The sequence below is a fragment of the Thrips palmi genome, unplaced genomic scaffold (assembly GCF_012932325.1).
Source record: "Thrips palmi isolate BJ-2018 unplaced genomic scaffold, TpBJ-2018v1 HiC_scaffold_7, whole genome shotgun sequence".
NCBI classification, from domain to species: Eukaryota; Metazoa; Arthropoda; class Insecta; order Thysanoptera; family Thripidae; genus Thrips; species Thrips palmi.
The window spans coordinates 4,434,080-4,458,824 of record NW_023144634.1 but is presented as its reverse complement, the minus strand read 5'-3'; the positions used below and the strand labels follow the sequence as shown (position 1 = coordinate 4,458,824).

General features: G+C 51.4%; 2 protein-coding genes and 1 long non-coding RNA gene across 6 annotated transcripts; 1 reads left to right on the top strand and 2 right to left on the bottom strand.

The window, feature by feature from the left end:
* Positions 1–14,249: 14,249 nt before the first annotated feature.
* Positions 14,250–15,673, bottom strand: LOC117652695. Its single transcript, XR_004588177.1, has 2 exons — positions 14,820–15,673; positions 14,250–14,638 (listed from the first exon to the last, which is right to left on the bottom strand). It is a non-coding gene; the product is annotated as an uncharacterized LOC117652695 (long non-coding RNA).
* Positions 15,674–16,289: 616 nt separating this feature from the next.
* On the bottom strand, positions 16,290–21,208 carry LOC117652864 (death-associated inhibitor of apoptosis 2-like). Its single transcript, XM_034398034.1, has 11 exons — positions 21,060–21,208; positions 20,617–20,830; positions 20,208–20,522; positions 19,939–20,128; positions 19,684–19,848; positions 19,389–19,573; positions 19,204–19,311; positions 18,977–19,128; positions 18,639–18,902; positions 18,401–18,555; positions 16,290–18,317 (listed from the first exon to the last, which is right to left on the bottom strand). The coding sequence occupies exons 2-11, from the start codon at positions 20,782–20,784 to the stop codon at positions 18,127–18,129; spliced, it is 1,893 nt and encodes a 630-aa protein (XP_034253925.1). The 5' UTR covers positions 20,785–20,830; positions 21,060–21,208; the 3' UTR covers positions 16,290–18,126.
* Positions 21,209–21,229: 21 nt separating this feature from the next.
* LOC117652866 (small glutamine-rich tetratricopeptide repeat-containing protein alpha-like) lies at positions 21,230–23,773 on the top strand. 4 transcript variants are annotated; one of them, XM_034398037.1, is made up of 7 exons: positions 21,230–21,337; positions 21,922–22,164; positions 22,250–22,374; positions 22,451–22,600; positions 22,717–22,959; positions 23,038–23,103; positions 23,203–23,773. In XM_034398037.1, exons 1-7 carry the CDS (start codon positions 21,245–21,247, stop codon positions 23,318–23,320), a joined length of 1,038 nt encoding a protein of 345 aa, XP_034253928.1. In that variant the 5' UTR covers positions 21,230–21,244; the 3' UTR covers positions 23,321–23,773. The 4 variants fall into 4 exon arrangements, with proteins under 4 accessions (XP_034253928.1, XP_034253927.1, XP_034253929.1 ...); XM_034398036.1 differs by having other exon boundaries at positions 21,230–21,433; XM_034398038.1 differs by lacking the exon at positions 21,230–21,337 and adding an exon at positions 21,415–21,498.
* The last annotated feature ends 972 nt before the right edge of the window (positions 23,774–24,745 follow it).

The window sequence follows — 24,745 nt, the reverse complement described above, 5'->3', positions numbered from 1 at the left end:
CCAACTTCTTTTCACTATGGCTAATTTAGTCCAGCCTCTCAAGTTCAAGTTCACACAGTACCCGCCACACACAGCAGGCGGTCAGGTTGCCTACCCTCTGGTTTGCGGGCGCACGCAGGCTCCTGGAGCCCTCGTCTGGAGAGTGTGAGCTAGTGTGGAGCGGTGGTGGGGGCAGTCCCCACTCCTTCATTCACGCCAACCAAGAGCTGAGTGAACAGCCACCACCACATGCCTCGGCCGAGCGCTTCGCCTGACAGAAACCAAGCAGTTTTGCGCAACGATGAACGAGATTTACGAACGAGGAGCCGAATTTGTCGCTTTAATTGGTTCAGGTTACTTGTCTCACAGGAGGGAAGGATGAACCGGATCGTAAGGGTAAATCGTTGACGCACACGGTTTCGATGGACATTAAAAATTAAAGAGTGACTCAGTGCAAAAATTTGGGTTGAGACAATCTCAGCGACGGCGCCGCGGGTGGCGCAGTAAGAGTCGAGCGCGGCTGAAACCTGTGATAAAACGGGCGGTAAAGCCGGCCGGCAGACAAGGCCTGGGTTCACCTCGCCTCTTATCACCAGGGCCCTAACAGGTGGAGCCGTGTTGGCGCAGGTGTGGCGAATGCGAGGAGTGCCCTTCCAGCACACTCAAGTACAGTCTCAAAATAGGTTGCCGCCGCAGAACAGCCTTGGCCTGTGGTTTCGACTATGCCTAGGTTCCCTGATTTCCCGCCGAGATTTCGCGATGCCGATGGCTTCGGTCGAACACTCACCGGGGGCGACATCTCGACGCGCTTCACAATACTTTCCCGGAATCGTCGGCTTTCCGCTGCGTCACCGTGTTTTCTGCAGCTAAATCGCACAGCCTCCGCATGAAACGGCAGAAACGCCCCAAACTTGCGGCTGCCTCGCTGCAGCTACGTGAGACTGCATTGAGAGGCAACACGTTTGGGCCCCGGGGCAAATCGGCAATCGGCAGTCAGCACTTTGGCGGCCGATAGCATCGGCGTGCGAGCCGCGCCGTCGTTTGTGGTCCAGCCTTATCATGCCCATCTTTCGCTTACTTACAGGTCACCGATGCCCCGCCCTGCCAATAGTGGCGGCTTTTTTCTTTCAGTGCAGCGAACGTCGAAGTTGGGCGCCGTACTGTATTCCGCCGCGCGTGCAGCATGCTCGCTAGAGTGACAGGTGCGGCGCCATTAGTGTTGCCGTCAACAAACGCGCGCGCTCGCGCACACGGGCGATAGGTTAGGCTGGCCCTCGTATCAATGTTTACCTCATTAGATAAGATTGGACGGCGTGGGCGTGAGCACCGAGGCGTCGGACATCCTGCGGGGGGTTGCCTCTTCCTCTACGCTCAGGGGGTTAGGGGCTGCGCGCGCTGGGCTGCGCCTTCCTGTTTCTGCCGGCTGGGGATTGTTGAAAAATCGTATCGAAGGCGCAGGAATGAGTCCCAAAAGGGCCAGCGCGGCCGGCCGGCAGACCAATCCCGCGCCCATGCATGCCATCACGAACAGGGGCCTCGGTGCACGCCGCGCAGTGCCGCGCACGCTGCAGGCCTCCTGCAGGCAGCGCCGTTGTGTCGACTCCATTCAGGCAGCACCGCTGGAATGCGGCTCTAGGCTGGCCTCTAGGTTGGCCTAGCCGCGCGGTGCATGTACTTACAGTGTACTTACGGCCGGCACCTGCGGGCCACGCGCCCAACGAGTGGAGAACCCGCGTGGGGAGAAATTGAAGGCTCGAAGGGCTCAAGCCTCCGACAGGAGTGGGCCCGGTACTTACACAGGTAAAACATGGAGGTGCATAGAATTTTCCTGAAATAGATTGCCCTCCGACCGAGGAATCCATTGGTGGGGTCACACGATCGGTTCGTGTCCTGTTCAGCGTCTATGCAGCTCTAAACGCGTCTAGAATTTCGGCCGCCTCCACCGGCCTTCGTGCGTGGCGGTGCGCCTGTGGAGTGGACGGTAGGCAATCCTGGCAACTCTGGGATGGTCTGGGAGCGCCGCGAATCGCTTCGTGCCCAAACAATGCTCTGCGCTGAATCCCGCGAGGCGAGGCGAGGCGAGGCAGCGCGTCGGGACTCGCTGACTCGCCGAGGCAGTCAAGTAAAGCGAATGAATAAGCCTTGAAGGGCGTTCGGGACGCTGCGGCCTGATTCCGAACAGCGCCGTCGTCTCTGCGTCTCTCTCGCGCTCGAGGAGCGTCTCGCACGAGTGCGAGGAAGAGCGACGCGTCTGGGTTCGGAGTCAGTCCGCCGGCCCCGTCAACGGCGCGCTCGCCCGCCCGCCAGCCACGCGCGACATGGGCGTTGTTGCGAAGTTCGGGGCCCGGTTCGGTTTGGCCGGGTTCGCCGCGGTCCGGTTCTGCTCGCTGCGCAGCGCACGCAGCGGCGGAGTGAAGGTCCTTGACGCCGGGCCCGGGGTCCACGGCGCGCAGCCAACCGAAAAGACGCCGCCTGCGGACCTAAAACGCAGCTCAACACAGAGAGCAGTTTTGACTCAAAACTAAGTGTGTGGCGTTCTACAGCCCGTACTTGTGTCATGTATGAGATACGGGCCGTAGAAACCTGGAGCTGTCCAACCTTCCTAAGACCTAAACGCATCGTCCAGCAGTCCACCTTCGCGGAGCCCCTCGGAAGGAGGCACTCCAAGGCAGGGTGGAGTCAAAATGAAGGCCCTTGTCTCGTATCGAGTACCGAGGCCGGGATGCCGCCGCCTCTCCCACCGGGACGCTTGGTGCGCCCACCCCTATCTTTGTCTCGCGTGGATGAAGTGGCGGCGGCGGCGTGGCGCACCACTGGGCACCACGGCGTCGTCTGGCGTCCGGGTCCCACGCCCTGGTCGCGCAGCCGGCGCAGCCCCGCCCCGAGTACGGCGTGGACGACGTGGCCCTCGAGGAGCAGACGGGCAGCCAGTCACAGGACCGCCACTCCGTGACGGCGAGTCTCTCTGACTCAGTCGGGAGGGGCTCCACCAGGGGGTGTTGGCATCAGGTTGGCGAACCTGAGTCTGAGGGGTCACTGGTGGTACGCTGAAAAGAGCAGTCGGGCTCCCGAACGGCAGGGCAAGGCCGGCCATCCGGCAAGGCCGTGTCAAGGCAGTGGCTATCTTTATCTCGCTGCTGAATCGACACCAGTGGCGGGGCCGCGCCGTGGCTGTAACGGGAAAGCCGTCCACTTTTCCAGGAGGCGGAGGCAAAGGAGCCGACTGTCGCCGTAACGACGTGTTGAAAGCCATACGACCCTCGAGACGAGCCGAGCTGCGTAAGTGTGAGTGGCCGGCCGAGCCCGGCCGAGGCCTTTGGCTGCCTTCGGCGGGGCTGTTGTGTGTGTAGGCCGAGCGGCCGAGCGGCCGAGCCAGACGACCGGCGCGCCATGTGGGAAGGGGCGGGGCGGGGCGGCAGGACGCTGCTGCCTACACACACGGCCTGCGCACAGCCCCACTTCCGGCCGTCAGCGTCAGGATCGCGCTTCCTGCCTCCCCCTCCAACGTTTACTGCACCGTGCAGGCCGAGCAGTGAACTGTCCCGCTGACCCGACCCCGCGTGTGAGTCCGCGTCCTTACCCCCACCAAGGAAAAGAAACAAGGGCAGTGAAAAAAACCAACAAAAAACAACAGCGTTGTTCGAGAAAGGAAAAAAAACGCCACGGGGTGAACGGACGAGTGAGACACTTTTTGTGGCAGTCGGTGAGGAAATCGATACAACGGCGTGAAAATAGCCGCTTCGATCGACCACCCTCCGTTGTCGAGGGTGACGTTGAATCTGCAGAAGTGCGGCCGTGGGTAAGAAGTGATGATGAAAATGGCTAAATTTTACTTCAGAAAATGCTTATCCAAACAAGATCTGTGGGAAATGACTCGACGAGTTCAATGAGCACGTGCGCAGCGCCGAATTCACACACTGTGAATGAATGGATGCAAGACATTTCAGTGTGCACGTATTGCGACATTGGCTTTGAATGAATGGGTTTCGTCCCATATTTACGCGCTGCCCGCTCCCCGCGTGAGAAGGGAGGGGGGGATTTGACACAGGGGTGGCCCAGGCGGCTGCAGCACGCTGCAACCCCCGAAGCCCGATGTCCCCATCCAGATCACGCTCGCACGAACGTGCGCCAACTTGCAGCGCGGCTGTCGCAGGGCGGGCAGGCCGCGCCGCCTTCTGGGAAACATGTAAACGACCCGCGTAAAATATTCGTCAGCAACAAAAGGGATGGCCGCGGCCCTCGGAGACTCGGAGGTCGATAAGAAACTTCCAGACGGCGTGCGTCACCGAGCCCTCGCCATCGACCGCGCGGTCATGTGGGCAGGAGGAAAACCGGTAAAGGAAGGAAAACCACCCTCGTAAAAACAAAAAACCTTGTAAATTTTTTGTTAGGTTTTTAGTAAGTTTTGTTTATTTTTAGAAATTGAGTTAAATTTTACTAAATTCTTAGAGAAAGTACCGTTTATGTAGTATTTTTAGTTAATTTTCATTTGCAAAACTAGAATTATCTTGAATAAGCTGCATTTATTAAATTGACTTTAAGATTTAATCAACCGGTTAAAACGTCAAAACACTGAACACAAAACGTCAAAACTTGGGGGTCCAAAGCAACGGGCCGCCAGTTTCATTTCAGGCGTCCACAAGATAACGGGAATTCTACTGGAAATTCTGCGTAAAATTGTGTAACATTGGTTGAAAAACGCTAAAAAGAGACAAAATTTCAGGAAGAATTAGGTGAATACGGCATGGACTACTGGAGATTACCGTTGTACACAGGATTACGGTGGTGGTGGCCCTTTCGGTCCAAACATCAACATAACGAGGAGGGAGTAACAACTAGGTGGTATCTACATAGGCCGGAACGGCCGTTCAAAGTCAGCCCAGAACACGTCTATTTGACACGTCCCGACACTATTTCGGCCAACTTGACGCGGTGACACGGCTCAAGCCGGCGAATCACACACGTACACCCAAGCGAAAGACAATTAAAAGGAAGGTCCAAAGACCAAGGAGGTCCCGTAAACGAATACGGTTAGTTAAACAGCTTGAATTAGACCCGAATTAGAGCAGTGACCGCTATGGGCCGCCAAAGTCAGCCAATTCACGATTTCCATTTGGAAGCTTGAGGCGCTTTGCGCTTACGGACAGGCCCTTTTCTGTCGGTGGGACATTCCCCGGCTTGATGTGAAACTACTACAGAAAAAGCCCCCTTCCCCCAACCCACAAAAACCTCGGCTTCTAAATTTGGACCGGCCGCTATACTCTCGAAGTCGCAAACCAAGTGTGCTAAATCCAGAACGAGCAGCCGTGACCGCGTTGGTCTTATTTACACGCGCCAGAGAGGCCGTACGTATAGTATATTCCCCCGGCATGTCGCTGCATGCAGGCTTCAATGGTAGATAAGGGGACGTCTGGCGCCAACCGTCACAGTCACCAGGAAAAAATTTCCTGACGGTGACACCGATAGTAAACTGAGAGGCTTGCCATCACTCCGCCACGCGCAGGCCGCATGCTGGACATTCCCCGAAACGGTGACGGGCGGGCTTTGTTTTACACCTAAAGGGTCATAAGAAGACAAAATTTACATATTCCTTGAAAAATGATTGGCTGAGGTCTAGCAGTGATGACAGCACAGACAGCGGTAAAATACCCAAATCAGTGTTGTTTATGCTCGGTTGTTGGACAGAGTTGCCATGCCTTTTCCCGGCACCACTGTCTTAGTGAACTCCCTGGGCTCGGGGAAGCGCTCTGGGCGGCGTTGAACCCCATGAACTCTAGTCAGGATGCAATTGAACCTCGGACCCTGAGTCATGCTCAAGAGGCTGCGTTGCTGGCGTTGCTGCGCTCGTGGCTGTGCAGCTGCATCTGCGTGGGAACGGACTGCAGTGCCGGATGGGAACACGTGGGAATCAATCGCCAATGTATACAAGGACCAATCCCGATGCTCCTCACATTTTTGGCTCTTTTTATGCACTTTAAAAGAGGGGCAATAAAGAGCCAAACTGACCCACTCCGGAAAAATAATGTTGGAGCTATGTAGTTTTATTTTTGACTTCTTGGAACACCAGAACGTTAAGGAAGGCCTTTAACCACAGCTAGATTGGACGGTGTGGTTGCTGAAAGCCATCAAAACCAGCTACTTTAAGAGATTTGGAATATTTACACATTCGGGAAGATAATTCTCAAATCACAGGACCTCCAAAATCGACGCAGAGACAGAAAATTCCACTCCTTTGCATCTCAAGTGTGGAGTTCTCCGCACCCGGTTTCACAGTGAAGGGAGACAACTGGCGCAGCCAACGGAAATACCGTTTGAGTTGGGTCAGCCCGGCCGAGGGCCCGGCGCCGCCACTGTTTGGGCAACGCAGCGGGTAGTACAGTACCTGGAGGGCGTATCCCCAGTCATGCCACCACAACAGACAAAACCAAGATAAACCCGACTAGAAACCCATCACAATTCCGACACAGCTGTGTAGGGAGTGTCCGTTGTACTGTCTCAATAACGTTGCAAGTTGCTGGCGATTAAGGTCGGTCCTCAAAAGATAAAGCAGAAAGACACTTCACTCGTGTTTTTCCAGATGGAATCATTCCTTGCAATTGCGCGGGGAAAACGTGAAAATATAATCAGACAGTGAATCCTCCACACGCTGAATCCATTTTTTGGCAGCCCTTGCTTTCGGTTTAGGGTGCTTAGTGCTGCAGACTGGAATCCGTTGACGTTGGCAGGCCTGCGCCGACGGCGCGGCTTAGTGCTGCCAGTTGGCTTGCCCTTGGTGGTGCCCGCATTCTGCGGGTACGCAGGAATCCACCGCACCGCACACACACAGATACCACTCGGAGATACCCTCGACAAACACCGCTCATACAGATCAACCAAGGCAGCAAGGCTCACGGCCGACACCGCCGACGTCGCTGTCCACCCTTCCAGAGACCCCTTCGACCCGGCTAGCCAGGTGAAGGGAAAGCCAGGACGACATTTCTTCCGTCGTTCGCCGCACAACTTTCTCATGCCGCATCGGTCTGCCCAAGAGGGCCCGAGGGGCTGTCAGATGCACTAGAACGGTGCGGGTCTGCTACGTGCGGGCGTGCACGGTGTGTTGTGCGTCTCGCTGCGTGTGTGGCGTTCGAGAGCGTAGTCACTGACCTCGACTTCACAACCGCCGCCCCGCCAGCGCCCCGCCAGCGCCCCGCCAGCGGCCCCCGCGCCCCACGACCGCAGCAAAAGCCGGCGGGGCGCGTCCGTAGAGCAGCTAAAGCAGCGCAGGCCTCCCCCACGCCGTTTGGCGGCGACCCCCGTGTGCTATAAACGCAGCCAGACGGCCCATTCCGAAGAGCGCAATCGCTCTGTCTCTCTCGCACTCGCGGGGCGTTCCGAAGGGGTGCGACAGAGAGGCACTCTTCGGCCTGCAGCGGCGCGTCGCGACGCCTGGATTGCAGACAGGGGGAGGGGCAGGAGCCGGCCAGAAAAAGAGAGAGGTGTCTGCGGCGTGGACCGCGATGCAACGAATGCAGCGGGGTGGGGGCACCGAGCACCGGGGGGCACCGAGGGGTACCCGTAAATGCGCTCTGGGAGCTTGTTGGACGTGTACCCAGTGTACCCGCCTCGTACGCCTCGATCGGCCGGCGCGATAGTTCCAGTGGCATTCCAGAGCAGCGGGGCCGAAGGACTCGGATAAAAGCCCAGCTCTCCTCGGCTTGGGCCACCGAAAAACACTACCACCTTTGCCCGAGAGAGAGGGAGTTCTGATCGAAGCGAGGTGAAGTTGGTGCGCGCGAAGACGGCGGCGCCTTGCTCAACCCCTTCTCTGCACCCCCAAGTGTATCCCCACCACCTCCAAAATCCCCGCCCACAAGGCCCACAGACGACGAGGCAGCAGGGAAGACCACTGAACCCAACTGCACCCCCACCCAGCCTGAAGCGTACCCCCACCACCTCGAAATGCTCCCCCACCAACCACGAGACAGCAACCAATGATCACTGGGGAAGGAAGCTTCTGAACTTGGCCGCCAGGATCGCCACGATCGAAGGCCCTAGTAGCGTTTAAAAAGTGTATTTTGGCCGAAGCGCCGGAACCGTTGAAGTTAGATGGGTAAAGTAAGCGAGCCGATTGTAGTTCGAACCTAGACCTACAATCGGCTCGCTTACTAAACTCCTCTAACGTCAACCGTTTCGACGCTTTGGCTAAAAGACTCCTACCTTCGCGCGCTTACTGGGCAGAACGTCGATAGTGGCGAACCTGGTGGCCAAGCCGCGCAGTTACCCTCCACCGAGAGGCGATACTCCTCGCTTGGGCGCGAGAGGGTTTTCGGTCACAGCAGCTAAACCGTTGAAGCTAAGGAGGGCCTAGGTACAGCTTGAGCCACTCACTTGATACTGTCGAGAAATGAATGGGCTACTACACCTCAGAGGGGCTTCCTTATCGCATGTGTGGCTCGAAACACACTCCGCTGGCGCGCGTACCTCGCACGAGTACGTTGCATACCACCAGCCGGGTGCCCCAGTAAGGAGCCGGGTAGTACCGTCGACATACCAGCATAGGCGAACCTCCACCTCATCTAACTTCACGTTTATGACTCTGTGGCATCGGAAATAAAGGGACATTGGCTGAGCGACGGCGCCGGAGTAGTATTCCCCAAGAGAACTGGCTCCTTTCTACTAAGGCGCAATCAGGGAATACATGCTTGCATACGCATTGCGTTAAATCCCCCCACGTCAGTCTCATTTATGTCTCGGTGGCAATCGGTGACAATTTACTTCGCGGTTGCCAAATCGATGTTTTGAAACGTTTAAATCGTGAAATACGGTAAATAGAGTATGTCTGTCACTACCTGCCCCGGGGCTCATTTTCGTTCAAAATTTGATATTAGGAAATGAAATCACAGTTTGAGCTGGTTCAGCGAAAACAACTACTAAAGGTCCTTATTATTCTAAAAGTGCCGAACGTCGGCAGTGCCGTTCTGAAATGGCGAAAAACCTTTGTAAAAGTGTAAAACGGTGGTTATAATTTCTATTCACATGGGCTTTGCAAAGACCCTCTTTCACGTTACTGGGTTCCACGCACAGGGCCCTTAGTGGCCAGCGCGCAGTGTCGGCTCCGAGAGGCACACTCCTGCTGCGCAGGTCCCACAACAGCTAAACCGTTGAAGCTAGAGGGGTAGAGTAAGCGAGCCGATTGTAGATCTCGGTTCGAAGTACAATCAGGTCGCTTACTACACCCATCTAACTTCAACGGTTTAGCTGCTGTGGCCGAAAAAAGCACTCCCGCCTGAGCGCGGGGTATCGCCGGAGTAGTGGCCATACCCCCACCAGGCCGGCGTCCCCCCACTAGGCGCCAGGGAAGTACCAGCGCATCGCGCATGCGCTGAAATCCCCTCCACCTCACTATCTTCACTTCAATAATACTCGGGGCAATGCGGAGACAGTGCAAAGGTGCGAGAGATTAGATGGGACTTAGAAATTAGCCGAGCGGCGTTTCCTGCGTAGTAGTAATATTCCCAGACAAAAGAACTGGCTCGCTTTCTACATCGGCACGATGTCAATGCACCGCGCCGCATACATTGCATTTGCATTGTGATTGCTATTCGCGGTATACGTTCACGGCACCCCGTCGAGGCCAGTGCCCCCGGCGACTCATGGCGGCGGCCTCGCGCCGTATGCAGCAGTATGTAGATCACTGCGCCGCAAGTAAACAATGCGTTGTCTCCTGCAACGACGACGCATGCCGAAAATGCACTCCGTACAGTCCAAGTCAGCTGGTCCCGACTGTACTGAAGGACTGAAGACTCAGCCTAGCGTCCGAGTCCACGAGTGCATCGCAGATACTGTATCAATCGAGCAATTTCCTTCAGTGATAATAGTTGTCCACGGCCGGTCATTGCAGTACAGTCAGTCACTTCTGCCGAAATTCTCCGAGTCAGGGTAAACGAGGAGGGTGCGGCTCAGGGGCCGTCAGTAAGCCCCGTGGCGGTGCTGCAGGCTTTGCAGGCGGTCCCCGCGAGAGCGCCGACTCGCGATTCGACTTTCACAACTCGTTGCCGCGGCAAAGTAGCACAGCGTCGTGGTGCCCGCCGTGGCCGCCGCGGCCGCTGCGCCGCCCCGCGAGCCGCCATAGCGTTCGCGGGGCTAGAACCGCTACGAGACACCGCCAATTCGAAGCCCCCGCGTTCCGAGAGAGCACTGCCCGCCCGCTGCACCGTCACGGCATCGCCATCCTAGACTGACTCCGAGAGTCGTTTTCGTCGCTCTGTCTCCCTCGCGCCTGTGCGGGACGCCCCGTGCGTTCGAGAGAGACAGCGCGATGAAAACGACCCTCGGAATCGGCCTGCTGGCGATGCAGTCGCGGCGTCGATGTCGCCGCGTCGCGAAGCGCGAAGCACGCCGAAGCGCGAGACGTGCCGGCCGCGGCGTGAAGATGGGGTCGCCGTCGATGTTCGACATGTCGGTATGGAAAACAAATACGGACAGGTCGGGGAGGCTCAGGGAGTCTCCTGCACAGCAGGACGGCCAAAGCCCACGCCGGCCACATGGCGCAGCGACGCGCAGCGAGCATCGCGCGCGCAGCCTACCCTGTAAGGCGCGGCCAGGCGGGCGTGGTGGCGGTGCCATGGCGGTGCTGTCCACCGAGTCGCCCTACATGGCCTGCAACGGAGCGTCCATGTGGGCAGGGGCATCGCCAAGCCAGGGCCACGCCACGCGCCGCACCACGGCCGACTCATCGATATTTCTAATCGTAATCCTGCTAAAGCAGGCAAAGACAGGCAAAGCGGATGGACAAAGGCAACGCGGCCAGCTGCGCGTAGCTGCGCCGCCCCACAGTGGGCCAGAAGACCGGTGGAGGCGGCCAAAACTCTAGACGCGTTTTGAGCTCCAGAGTCACTAAACAGGCCTCGAACCGAACGTGTGACCCCACCAATGGATTCCTCGTTCTGAGAGCAATCCATTGGCCGGGTCACACGGTCGGTTCGAGTCCCATTTATCGACTCTGGAGCTCAAAACGCGTCTAGAGTTTTGGCCGCCGCCACCGGTCTTCTGGCCCACTGTGCGCCCTCCCCCTCGACGCTGAGGCCCTCCTGGGGGTGCAGGCTGCCGCCACGTCCTACGAGTGCCTCCCGTTGCCCGTGCAGGGCCTCCAGGGCTTTGTTGTCCACGAGGACGATGCCCAAATTATAAGGATGCTTCAGGCCGTCCGTTCGTCCGTCCGGCCAGGTGCGCGACGAGGGCCAGCCGGCACGGGCTGCCAGGCTGCCGGCCCCATAGCCGCGCACGTGTCCGGTCCCCCCTGTCCAGGACAGGTGGCGCACAGCACGGCACCGCGCGCGTCGCGTCCTGTCCCCAAACGACCCGGCCGACCCTTCGGTCCTTCGGCCCTTCGTGAACCAGGCGGCGGAACAGGAAAGGACACTGGACGACCTAGCTGCCGACGCCGTCCAAGAGAACCGGCCGACCCTGGGGCGCCGCGCGAGCCTCGCCGCGTTCCGGTGGCGTAGCAGAGCAGCGCGGCTGCCCCTGGGGGCAGTGGCGGATCCAGAGACGGTCTAGGGGGGGCGGGGCAAAGTAAGGAGCACTTTTTGCCTACCTTTCAGGCGGCTATCTAGGGGCTTCAGGGGAGGACCCCCCCCCGTATCCGCGCATGCCTGGGGGTAGAGAGCCTGGCCTGGGGGAGGGCGAAGCTAGGCGAAGCGGGCCACCTGTGCGACGCTCGGCGAGACAGGTTGGCAGGTCGTCCTGACCGGTGCGGCGCTGCGCCGCGGGGAACGCCTGTGTGCAGCCGAGTGCATCCGAGAGCATCTGGAGCACTCATTAGCACTCGCCACTGATTCAAAGTGCATCTGCACTAGCAGAGCAGGACGGCGAGATCGGCAGCTGCGCGCTGCGCCCCCCACTAGCTGCAGTCAGTGCAGTCGCTGCCGGCAGGTGTTTGTTGACTTTGTTTACTTTGGCGCGTGCGGCCGATGTCCCCGCCGGAGCCCCATGGCCCCACCGTGGCCCCGACCGGACCGGAGCCACCTGACGAAGAGGCAGAGAAAGCCGTCCTGGAGTGCCTGGAGCCCGGTCCACTGGAGTCCAGCGTCCAGCCCCAGGTGGACGCAGCGACCCGCAGACAAAGAAGCACGCCGCTTTCGGCCAATGACACACTGGCGTGCAGCTCGTCGAGTACAGGAAGTCTGCAGCTTACTGTACTCAAGAGAGGGTAGTCGTATCAGAATCACTACTTGCGGCAGATCCAATGCAGTTTTCCGAAGTTGGTAATTTGAATGCAGTCCGGCGAACCCTGATACTGTACAGATATCATGGCGCCGCGCTGCGTCTGATGGTCGTGGGAACGAAAAGGGGAAGCGAGAAGTCGACTAGTTTCTCGATATACCGCTGCTCGGCTCGCCAAGCTAGCCAAGGCCTTTCGCACCACCTCATGGTCAACGCGGTCAACCTGTGCAAACAGCAGCTGTTTCGCGGTGAGGCCTTCTCGAACGCAGATGCAGACCGATCGGCGATTTCGGTCAGTCACGCATGTCCTGTTTACATCGCAGTATCTCTGACGCATGTGTGGCTCATTCATCCAGTAAATCGATAAAGGCAATGACGTCATAGCGCATTCTCCTAAGTGTACACTGATTCCGAGAGTCTCTGGTCTCTCTCGCACCTCTACGGGACGCTCCATGAGTGCGAGAGAGACAGAGCGACTGCAACGGCTCGAGGAACTCGAAGTGACTAAAGGCTTTTCGCGCGAACGAGGAAGTGCGAAAGCAATCGCCGGAAGTGAGTTCACTTTCAGCACATGTTGCAAACGGATATCAAGGGCTCGTGTCGACGGGGTGTGAGGGGCGCAGGATGAAGCTTTTCTAAAATTAGATTCGAGAGGATCATCAATTAGGAGAGAAGGTGTCAAGTTTTCGAGCAACTTCTCCGAACTTCTCCCAACCGAGATCCCATCTCAGCATAAAAGGGTGTTCATCATTGTTCATGAAACAAAACGTACCTTTGTTCAAACTTCGTCGAGAATTTCAAAATAGAATCGGCTTGAAGCCTCCATTGAATTCTTTGTTCTCTCTGATCCGCCCTTTTTGCCAGTTTCAAATAAAAAGTCCATCTTTTTCTTTTCCTTTCCAGTCCGTTGCGGGAAGGCTGCGTGCTCTGCTAGCTTTGCTATGCGGAACGATGACACAAGCCTCCGCAGTCCAGTCAGCTCGGCAACACGACACGGCCCCACGACTAGAGTCCGCGACGCATAGCAGCGAAGCAGCGACGCCTGCCGGGGCACTGCTAAGGCACGGCCGCGCGCCGAGCTGCAGCTGACCAGCGACACGACAGCGACACGACAGCGACGCGCGTGACCGCTGTAAAAACACGAAACACGCGACCGTGCCGGAGGGAAAACGGCGGAAAAACTATTCGCTTTACCGCTAAGTCGCGGATTGAAAGAAAAATACCGGAAGTAATGAACGCAGCTGCTCTGTCAGCGTCGTCGGCCGGCAGTGTTCGAACGAAGGTGGGACGTGGTGGCACAGTGGGCCAGACGACCGGCGCCGGCGGCTAAAACTCTTGGCGCGTTTTGAGCTCCAGAGTCGCTAAACCGGACTCGAACCGATCGAGTGACCCCACCAATGGATTCCTCGTTCGGAGAGGAATCCATTGGTGATTTCACACGGTCTTCTTTAGGGACTATGGAGCTCTAAACGCGTCCAGAGTTTGGCCGCCTCCGCCGGTCTTCTGGCCCACTGTGCGCGGCCGTCCCTTCACGGCGCACTGCTGTTTGCCTACGCGGCGCTCCACGGGCGCTGCCCGGAGGGCGAGGGCCAAGCAGAAGCTCGCCTCGAAAAGGCGACTTTTTCGACTCGAGGCTGGTTTTGTCTTCTGTCTTTGTCTCTCCAGAGCACGAGGCCTCAGCCTTCGGTCGTGGGAACGCTATCTGCACCGGTACGCGACGGAGCACGCCGCGTTGCCGCGGTGGTGCACGCCACAACGACCAGCAACGCCAGCAACCAGCACAGTCAAGATAACTTCCCTTCCCGAGTCGGGTCGGGTTCCACGAAAAAGAAAAAGAACAAGAGAAAGAGTCAGGGCGGGATGGGGACTGGGGCCCGGGCGTGTACGGAACCGGGGCGCTCAGCAGAGATACGTTACCCCCTTAGCGAGTCTTGGATAAAACACGGAGGAAAACTTTTACGAATACACTTCTACCAGAGCCTGACTGAAGTGAACAACATGAAAAAGAACAAAGACCGGACAGAGTCCTAGAAGTAGACCTTTTAAGGGGCTTTGACAGTCTAAAATCGTAAAATTAGGTTTCCTTTCATTTTTGAACGGTAAATGAACACAGAGTTAAAGACAACTTGCGATATTTGGCGTCAATTTTCGGTTCATGATATTTCTCTTCCATTGCACTCTGGTTTCTGCTAGGAATGTCTATTCATAAATTGATTCCAGTCACCGAAACTCAGGATGGATCGTCCGAAGTTGCGGGGCCTGGGCCTTGGTCGGTCGGTGCGAGGCACTGCGAGCTGCCTACCTCCCAGGGGCATTGCTGCTCCGAGCGACGACAAAGGCGTCCTCGGACGTGTCCTATCGACGTGTCCATGCAGATAAGAGGCGGCTCAAGTAAAGCCTGCCTCTGCCTTTGGCACTGTATCACGTTTTGCAGCGTAAACATGAGAGGGCGGGCCTGAAACAGCGAAAGGATCATCTTAGGCCAGCCTTCCCCAACAACACGAAATGCTCACCGAGACATCATTTGATGTCAATTTGACTAGTTAAAGTCAAAATTTCGACGAAAAAAGCGTCATTTTGACGTCGTGTTGACATCCGTTGACTGCTTCGTGAGTGTTTCGTGTTCCTTGCGTTACCTGGCGGGTGGCACGGGTTTGGACGTCCACGCCGTGTAGCGGCGTTCCTCCGGCCGGACGGCGTTCCCAGGGCCCCGGGTACCCGAGCCCGGCACAGCCCGGCCACATAAGGAATTAGATCAGCTGCAGCATTCCTCCGGTGCACCGTGGTGGTGCAGCCCGTGAGGCTGAGCGCTGCGCTGCGCTGCCGGTACGCCCGGCTGCGCCCGGCCGGCCAGGTAGGTTGGCTATCTCGCAAAGCTTGGCAGAAATGCGATGTGGCGCGGCGGACCGTTAGGTGGGCAAGATGGCCTCTCCGGCGGTGGCGGGCGGCGGCAGTAGCGGCCAGCTTCGCGAGGCAGACCGGAGCCGCGAGCCCCACGGCACGGCCAGCGAAACCACTGCTAGAATCAAACGGCCCGGTAAAAAGCTCCCTGACAAGCAACCACAAAGGAACTGGTGCAACCTCAAATCCCTTGCCTCACATGTCCTCACAGACGTGGAAGCTTTTCCTCCTTCGACAAGTGAAGGGCTGAAGGGCCGCATCACTGGAAAGGAATGCGGTGGCCCTTTTGGCGTATGGGAGGCTAGCTGGAGCGTGGGCCGGGCAGCCAGGGCAGCCGGGCCGTGGGCTAGACCTGTCGGGATGGGATCCCTTGATGATGGGACTCCAGCCTCCAGGTCCGGGAGACGCCGCTCGGCTACGCTCCGCCTCTACACTCTACTCCAGCCAGCTACACACTTTTTATTCAGCGAATAAAGGTTGAATGAGAAGAAAGGAATGCGGGGCCTGTGGAGGGGGGCGTCGGGGCACGGCCAGGGGGCGCCGCGGAGAGGAGAGACGGTGGAGAGACGCGGCGAGGCGTCGAAACGAAGGGAAGGGGCACCTGGAGCATGCCTGGAGAATGCCTGGAGAAGAAAGAGGCAGCCGGGGCAGCGGGGAGGAGGGGAGAGGGTGAAGGACTACTCCGACGTGCCTGTGGGTTGCGGTGGTGCCGGGTACGGGCACAAGCCGGTCCTGGAGGCTCCAGGCGAGCCGAGCCTGGGAACCTCGACGCGGGGCTGCGTCCAGAGCGGCCCCAGAGGACGGCGTCGACAGCTTGTCCTTCTCTGGCGCGAGCGGCGAACCCGGAGCGGCGAGCCGAGCCGGGCGCCGCTCTCGGCCTTTCGGACGCCGCCCTGAGAACCGCTGCTGCACTGCTGCGCTGCACTGCGGCGCGTTGCAGTGGCGGCGGAATGCTGGAGTCCCTGGAGTCGCCGCCTTTGGCCGCCCTGTGCCTTTGCCGTGCCCTGCGCCTGGCCGCCTGGCCCTTTGCTTCGGGACCCCCTCGCCTCGCCGCTCGGCCCTTCGCCCAGCTCCGGCCCCTACCGGCCCCCGGCCTCCGGGACAAAGGGCTCCCGCTCAGGAATTTCTAGAAACGGCTCCGCGGTGTTGGCAAGTTCTGGACGTCCCTTGATAGAAATCAGATGGTGAAAAAAAAGAGGCAACCGTAAAGTTCTGCATAAAAATGTATTACAAGTAAAACTTTGGTATCTGAAAAATAAATTAAATGTACGTTACAGATCTCAACCACTGAACCAAAGTCCCAGCATATTACACAAATCATAACGAATAACATTTAGAGTGGTTCCCAAGGATGCAACGCCATGTCACTCACTTCTCCCAGCCTTGAGAAAAAAAAAAATCACAAAACAAAATAAACAAACACACACGCACACACACACATAAAAAGAAGCTGACATGGACAGTTCCAATGGCATAAGATATTTCTTTGGTCATTTCGCCAAATAAATACAGCATCTATGGGTCTTTCTAAATGCATTCCTTACTCAGTTTCATTCCAAAGATTAGTTCTCTGAAACAACAAGTACATTACCAATTTTTAAGTCAACTTTCCAATTATTCTCTTTTTCATTGCTTAAATAATCAAGTTCAATGATGCAGTAAAATACGGCTTGCGGAATACATAGTTCTGTACACTTGGTGCACATAGGTAACAACTGCTCATGACACAATGTTCCATGAGTAGTACAATTTTAAAAAAAGAAGAAGAAAGAAAATAGTGCCTTGCTGATTTTAAACCTAAGCACTTGACTACATCCATAAATAAATTATTTTGTACCCAACCACAGGAAGACAAAGCTAAGGGCCCACATAAAATACACCACACAAGGCATCTCCTATCCTTATCTTTACATCACAACACATACACACTCGCTCATACAATAAATTAAAAAGGAGTATAGGTTCTTAAAACCTAAATGAAAAAAAAAGCCCATGCACAGCATCATACTAAGAAGACATCATTTCAAATTATAAAACAACAAAGGGAAAATTTAACTACACTTAGTAATAAGTTAATTTAAATGAATATATTATGCTTTATCTATTCATCGGTGCACTAACTACAATTGTATACTCTAAAAAACAAACAAACAATCCAAGTCAGTCCAGTTTTCTCTTAGTTTACTGTACAGAGATTACATAAAATAGATTCAGATTTGCAATTCTCATTTCTATACAGTTATCTCAAACCCAATTGTACTTATAGTATAAATTTCAAAAGACTTTTTGGAGATGGATTGCACACATGAAGTTAGATTTGGCTAATCTGATGCACTACCTACTGCTACCTACCCTAAAGTGTATTGTCAAATGATAATTTTGATATGTTAAAGTTTAAGTTGCACTTGAGGAAGCAAGAAAGAGAATATTTAAAAGCAGAAATATAAAAAACAGTCAAAAAGCATAATCATGCTTTACTTCAATGCTAGTACATCACTACAGATGCACGCAGGAGTAAATTTTATCACATAAGAAAACCTACGTGTTAAGGCTTTTGAATGACTTTCTGGTATTTAACCTCTTGAGTTATATGCTAAACTTTTCTCTTTACATCACAATTGTCAGTGCCACTGCTGTGAAGAAAAGACAAACAGCAATCAACCTGCCTTGATAGGTATAAACAATAAAACAAATATATACCACTAGAACATGGAAGTACGGATTCATAAAATGAAGCAGCCCCTTAAATTGGAAGACTATACATAACGAAGTGATTAATCCATAGATTCACTCTAACAGACTTACAAAAATGTGATGTCTAAAGTAGCAAAGCATTACCTTTACATTACATCTACCTCATAATAAGCGTTAAACAATTAAAATGAAATTTTACAAAGTGAACATGAGGTGGGACTAGAAAGCAAGGTCAACTACAATATACAAAGGACACAGTCAAGAAAATAAATATCAACACCCTGTACATTCTCTTTTTCTTTTAAGAAGATAACCATTATTGGAGCAGTTTAAATCACCGCCATAAAATTATGACAGGAAAGTCCGAACAGTTGCTTTGATTGGTTGGCGACAAATAGGACAATCACTTAATGAGGGGGCACAGTTAACACAAGTAACCAAGTGGCCACATGGAAGAAATACCACACAAGCTTCTGAGTCCATGCAAATTTTGCACTGTCTTGCTTCTTTTAAACGCCTGTTTTCTTCTTCCAAAGACACTGAAATTTTATAAAATTAGATAAACAATTGAAATTGATATAAAATTTAAGTCAATTTTGCAAGCTAATGCACTTGCACTTACCTTTTTTGTCAAGGCATAAAAGATCTTCCTCCATTGAAGGAAGAAGTGGAAGACTCTGTCTGCACGAACCATTCTTCTCCCCTGTCTTGGAATTCATCGATGCAGCTAAGCTGGGCATTGACTGCGACATGGCGTTACAAGCAACACCCACAGACCTGTTTAATCAAGATTTTCATTTAATTAAAGGTCTATGCTTTTGATTTTAACTCAAGCAAAAATAAATATAAGATAGCCATACCCTTGCAACGAACAATTTTGGAGATCGTGAGTAATAGTGGAATCTTCTTCTCCTTCTGCACCTCCCTCATTGTGGTTGTTGACTTGTTGATTAGTCCTTTGAAGTCCATTGTTTCTTTCTGGTTCAGAATCCACTTCCTCATCTCCTTCCTCTTCTGTTTCAGTTTCCCATTGGTGGTCATCCTCACCATCTGCGTCATTTTGAACATTCTGGCGCCACTGGGTTGATCGTTGGAAAGTCCTAGTTGAGGACGGTAAGTCCATTCTGAAGCAGAAGAGAGTTACTTGATTGAATCTGAAGTTACCACAGAATGGAATCAGAGAAGTAGGCAAATATACCTCAAGTCTTGATCTGCAAATTCCTCAGTTTGGACATCAAGGGCAGCCTCAATTAAGGCATCTGCTGTTGAAAATGGTAAGCCTGTCTGTTCTAGCTTCTGGCGGAGAGCAGTTTTAATACGAGTTATATCAAGACCTGTCCCTAAAGCAGCCTGCAAATGAAAAATGGTTGTTTTCAAGAAATAATTTTGAAAATATTCTGAAAGTTAATTATGATTAACACTTACCATCACAGACTCAGAGGTCATCAATCTTTGGAGGTCACGATCTGTAACTGGATGTTTATTAGGTTGAGGTCTCCTTTGGGGTGTTGAAGGAAGGCTTGAATCCAACATCTGAAATTAGGAAAAACTTTTAGTGAGGCACTTGTTTTATGCTGCAAAGTAACATTATCTATCAGTAAGAAAAGTACCGTTTGAGTGAAAGCTGACGGACTGTGCTGGACAATTGCTTGCTTTACAAACTGCTCTCCTTTCACAAGTGTTACATAGCCACATGTGTTGAACCATCGAGCATGCTCCATCCAGGGGTCATCAGATGGATCCCACAGTCTTAGACCACCATCACAATGGAAGCATCTAACTTGATCTCCATTTCCTGTCAGTTTCAAAAATAAATGTAAGTACAGTATACACACTGAACCACTGCTGAAACATTTATCAAAAATATCTTCCACCCTATTAGCAATTTAAAAAAATTACAAATACCAGTGTAGTAAAATCCAGCTGCAGCCAATTCATCAGGTTTTTGAGTCACATCTGAGGGCCAATTTTCAAAAGTCCTTAAGCGAGATTCTACAGTGGCATACGATGGGTTCCGGGGGCCATGGTGGCTCTGAATTCCAAGTTCTTTCATGGCCAGTTTTGGATCAGCTACAGAGGGCAAATATGAAGACAGTATTTTATTTTCTTTGTATTTTAAATGAAGGAGAAATAATTTTGACAGGAATAATTTGTACTTACTGGCGTCAGTATTGAGATCTCGCACTCCAAGTTGAGAACAGGGATCACCTGCTTCTGCATTGATTGGTATATTGCCCACAGGAATATTGTACAAGAATGGACAAGATGGAAAATGACGTCTATGCTCTTTTTCGGGATCATCTCCTGCTTCCCAAAATCCAACAACGCCAGAGCAAAAAGCACATTTGACCTTCAAACAAAGGAAATAATTAAAGCACCAAACCTCAAGCACCAGCAACACCACATAGCCATATATCAGAGGTACTCACTTTGTCTCCAGTCCCTTGATAGTAAAATCCTGCTTTGGCTAACTGTTCTGGAGTAACAATATCAGGTACAGGCCAGCTTGAAAAAGTCTCAAGCCTAGTTGCTTCACTCCGGAACATTGTCGTTTGATCCCACATGCCCAAATGGGCAGCATTGTGGCGTGTAGAGGATCCACTGGACCTAGACTGTGATGTTGGAGAGGGAAAGGAGTTGGTTGGAATTTCTCTGGGAGCTCCACATAGTGGTACATTCCCAGAAGAAGAGGGATTGCTGACAAAAGGACATGCTGGACTAAGTCTTCGATGCCTGGCCATCACCTGTAGTGAGGAGAAGTAAACACTTTGATTCTCACATAACACAAAAATTTATAGATTGGAATGCAACTACAGCAAAGCTTAAACTATTCTTTACCTGATCGCCATAGTTCCAATCCTCTATCTGCCCACCGCAACAAAAACACTGAACTTCTAACCCATTGCCAGTGCAGTAAAATCCTGCCTTGGCGATTCGCTGAGGATCCACAGCAGCATTGGCAGGCCAGTTTTGGAATGTGCGTAATCTGTTTTCTTCCACATTCATATTAAATTTGTTTGAGTTACCTGGGTATGATAAAACAAAATCAAACCTGCAAATAAGAAAAAAGAGGTGGTGAACATTAACATGGTTTTGTTAGCCACAAACATTTCCTTAACAGGATAACAGAGAACAGACACAGATAATGAGGTGAGTGATAAGGGAGAGCAAAAGGGGGCCGTGGGAAGGTGGGAAGCTTACAGAAATGAAGCTGCTGAGGCCCAACAGTTGAAATCCTCAGCAATTACAAATAATTTAAGTTAAGCTTAAGAACAACTTACAGCTATGTGGGCTCATGAAGCTCACTTGATATTGATGCTCATCGTGGAGGTACGCCCCATTGAATGTCAAATTCCTCTCCCTTGACCCAACCTACATAAATAATAACAATAAAAAGAACGCGACTCCATTCATTGAAGTGTGGAATGTAACATAGCTGATGGCTTCGGAAGGTCGCGTCATAGCAATGGCCAGAGTCTCAGTAACCTCTTTCCTCCACTGCTGCGCAGCCTTCAGAACCACTTACAGCACTTTTACAGCAGACAAAAAATTTCAAAACGTAGATATTTTTATTGAAGTTCTCTTTGACGTGAAACGATGCCCAATTGATTGTTTGAGCTTCTATCTCTGCCCAACGGCATCTCACGGTTCACAGGTTGTTGCTTGTTGTTGTTCTTGTTTTTGGGTTTCATTGCCTGTGATTGAGGTTACGTGTCTCCTGTAAGTAAACTCCGGTCATTGAAAGTGAATGGTCATTAATTAATTAACGGCTTGAATTGAATGTGAGCATCTTTTATACGTTATAAGCTTAGCTCTCCGATACTTGGGCCTAAGTTTACTGAAGCAAAATTATTTCATGCTGAACTATTAGCATATCATTGGCCCAGTCATCATGCTTTAATTTAAATAAACAAACACTTTCTTTATAATGCAACTTTTGATTTCTGCCGGTTATTGCCTGTACTACCATATTTTTCTCTTAAGTTCCTTTGTGTTTTGTTTGGTGTTTTCATAAAATGTACAGTTTTATCTAGCTTTTAGTACGACACTGATGTCATTTTATATTATGCCTTTTACTTTATTCACGTTTCTTATTGCATCTTTAGTTCAATAATATGAAATTGTGTATCTTTCTGTGTGCAGGGACGACTGGGCAAACAACCCTTTTTTAAGATGAGTTCTGTTAAGAACTTAGTTGCCTCAATGATCCACTTCCTCAATGACCAAATGCAGAATGGGGGTCTTTCATCTGATGCTGTGGAAAGTTTAGAGGTGGCAATCCAGTGCCTTGAAAGTGCGTACAGTGTATCTGGTGCTGATGAATCCTTGAGATCAAACACCTCTCTTCTTGATATGTATCGTGACTACACTGGGGCAACTGATGATGTGAGTGTTTGTCTCGAAGTAAATTTTATTTAGAACCTCAACTTCAGATGGATGACCATTTTGCTTCTTGTTATTTTCCATTAAGGGAGATGAGGAACTACCTCCAGAAGCAAGCCCTGAGAGTAAAGCTGAAGCTGAAAAGTTCAAGGTGGAGGGGAATGCTTTTATGCGCGATGAGAAATTAGCAGAAGCTGTAGAGTGTTACACAAGGTGCGAGCATATCTTATTATATGATCCTACTCATACTGTGCCTTGTAGTTTTAATCAATTTATCTGTTGGTTGCAGAGCAATCGCACATGATGGTCGAAATGCGATTTTCTACTGTAATAGGGCTGCTGCCCATAGTAGACTCAACAACTACCAGCAAGCCATTGCAGACGCAAAACAGGCTTTAAAGATTGACTCAACATACTGTAAAGCCTATGCAAGATTAGGGTGAGTGATTTTATTTGTTCCGTCTTTTCATCAATCATATGGAATTCTTTGCAGGTTTATCCTTAAGTTATTTATATTTTCTTTTCTTGTTTATTTTACACTTGTCTGGTTCTCAGGTTAGCATATGCCAGCCTAGGGCAGCATGAAGAAGCTCGAGATGCATATGCCAAGGCTGTAGAATTGGACCCAGAAAATGAGAGCTACAGGAATAACTTACAACAGGCGCAAGAAAAAATATCTGCATCACCTTTCTTAATGGGAGGCGTTCCCAATTTAGGCCCTGTTGGCAGTATGCTTGCTAACACAGATCTTATGGCCATGGCTTCACAGGTCCTCTCTGATCCCAATATGCAAAATGTGTAAGTAGAACATACAAAAAGTCAGATAAAGTAATTGAGTTCAGACATAGTTTTTTCAAAATTTTCTTTTTTTTCCAGTCTGGGCAATATTGTCTCTGGCAATGCACCAGGGAATGGTAATGCGATGGATGCTTTACTACGAGCGTATGTATTATACCTTCATAACTCTTTTATTTTTCTATATTATTAGAATTTATTGGTGGTTTATTCTAATTGCAACAAATGTTGTCTATATTTTTACAGTGGCCAGCAGCTTGCTGAGCACATGCAGAGCTCAAACCCAGAACTTGTAGAGCAACTCCGGAGACAGCTAGACTCTCAAAACAACGGAGCTCCGGATGGAGCACCTCCTGCACCTTAAATTTTCTTGCCTCAAGACTACACATACCTGCAGCATAAGCTGCTGTATCAACTTGTATACTTTGGGGTCATGTGCTGTCCTACTGTGTGTACAAAATCTGACAGTACCTTGGTATGAATGAAATAATGATATTATTCGTATTTTTTATTAATGGTGTTTAGTTACTCCAATATGCTATATTTTACTAGTTCTCTGTTGATGTTAAATGTTACAATATTGACAATTGTTGTTGGAACAATTTACTTACATCCAGTTGTATTATTCAACTGTGGGCTTTTTGCCAAATTAAAATTTTCTGAATGTGTGGATTTTAGTATAATTCATCAAAACTGTTACATCCTTTGAATCTGGACATCAAAATTTCTATGAAGTACATGGTTAAAGCAATTTCTGCAACCCCAACAGAAATGATATCTGTAGAAAACTTAATAAAATTGCATTTATCTAGTCTGACTTATGATATAGATTATTTTTCATTAATCAACCTTTGACTACAGTAAACCTCATGATTTTCCATGGTTCCTAAAAGAAATGTGAAGTCACTTCTGTTGCATCTGTCGAATGTACTTGTCTATCAAGGCCTGTGATAGTTTCAAGGAACTCAGCAGGAGCTGTTTCAGTGCTTTGTCAGTTTCATTCCTTTTATCATTTGATTCATCCCTGGGAGTCCTGCCAATGGAGGTCAAGTTACAATAAATGGCTCCTTACGAACAGTTGATTCAGTTCAGCGATAAAACTTGCTACACATGTGCAAGTGCCTACCTGTTGTTACAGCATTCATTGACATAATTGGCTATGGAATTAGTGTACATATCTGACAATGACATAATTCCATCCTCGAAATTTCTTCCTAAAGAAAAGAAAACATTATTTAATTGAATATAGGATGACACCTGATATGTAGAGGTGGCTCCACAGGCCAGAATCCGACCGTCAGTCAGTCAGTTCGGTACTTGTTTTAGCTTCCTACTTCCGATATTTGATATGGTGATCAACTGAAATGGTACCTTTTTCATAACAAGTCCAGGATTGAAAAGTTTGGATGGAGACAACTGGATAAAACAAGTGTAAAGGTGTGACTGACGGTCGGATTTCGGCCATTGTGGGGGAAGGTGGTGGGTTATTGGAATTGGGTAGTATTCTGCCAGCATGTCACGTCACGTCTGTATCTGATACTCACTAAAGGGTTCAAGATATTCCATTACTTCTTTGATCTGCTCTTCATCTCCGATAGATTGATCCCTGTCAAACGATGACATCGTGGATAGTTTTCTTTCCGACAAACTAGACTGTGTCAGACACTCAAACTAAACTGTCGAGTGGTTTGAACGGAACGAGAAGTAACCAGCCCCCTTCCGTGTTCTTTTCCGTCGCAGAATTCGGTTTGGGTTTTGCTTCGCGCGTAAACAAGTGACAGGTGGCAGA

Bases quoted from the DNA above. Each gene is read 5' to 3' on its own strand.
- LOC117652866 (XM_034398036.1), top strand. From the start codon at position 21,245: ATGGCCAGAGTCTCAGTAACCTCTTTCCTCCACTGCTGCGCAGCCTTC. The intron at 22,165-22,249 runs GTGAGTGTTTGT...TTTTCCATTAAG, and splicing joins ACACTGGGGCAACTGATGAT to GGAGATGAGGAACTACCTCC. The intron at 22,601-22,716 runs GTGAGTGATTTT...TCTGGTTCTCAG, and splicing joins AAAGCCTATGCAAGATTAGG to GTTAGCATATGCCAGCCTAG.
- LOC117652864 (XM_034398034.1), bottom strand. From the start codon at position 20,784: ATGAATGTGGAAGAAAACAGATTACGCACATTCCAAAACTGGCCTGCC. The intron at 20,129-20,207 runs GTGAGTACCTCT...CTTTGTTTGAAG, and splicing joins ATCAAGGGACTGGAGACAAA to GTCAAATGTGCTTTTTGCTC. The intron at 19,574-19,683 runs GTATTTGTAATT...TGAAACTGACAG, and splicing joins AGCTGGATTTTACTACACTG to GAAATGGAGATCAAGTTAGA.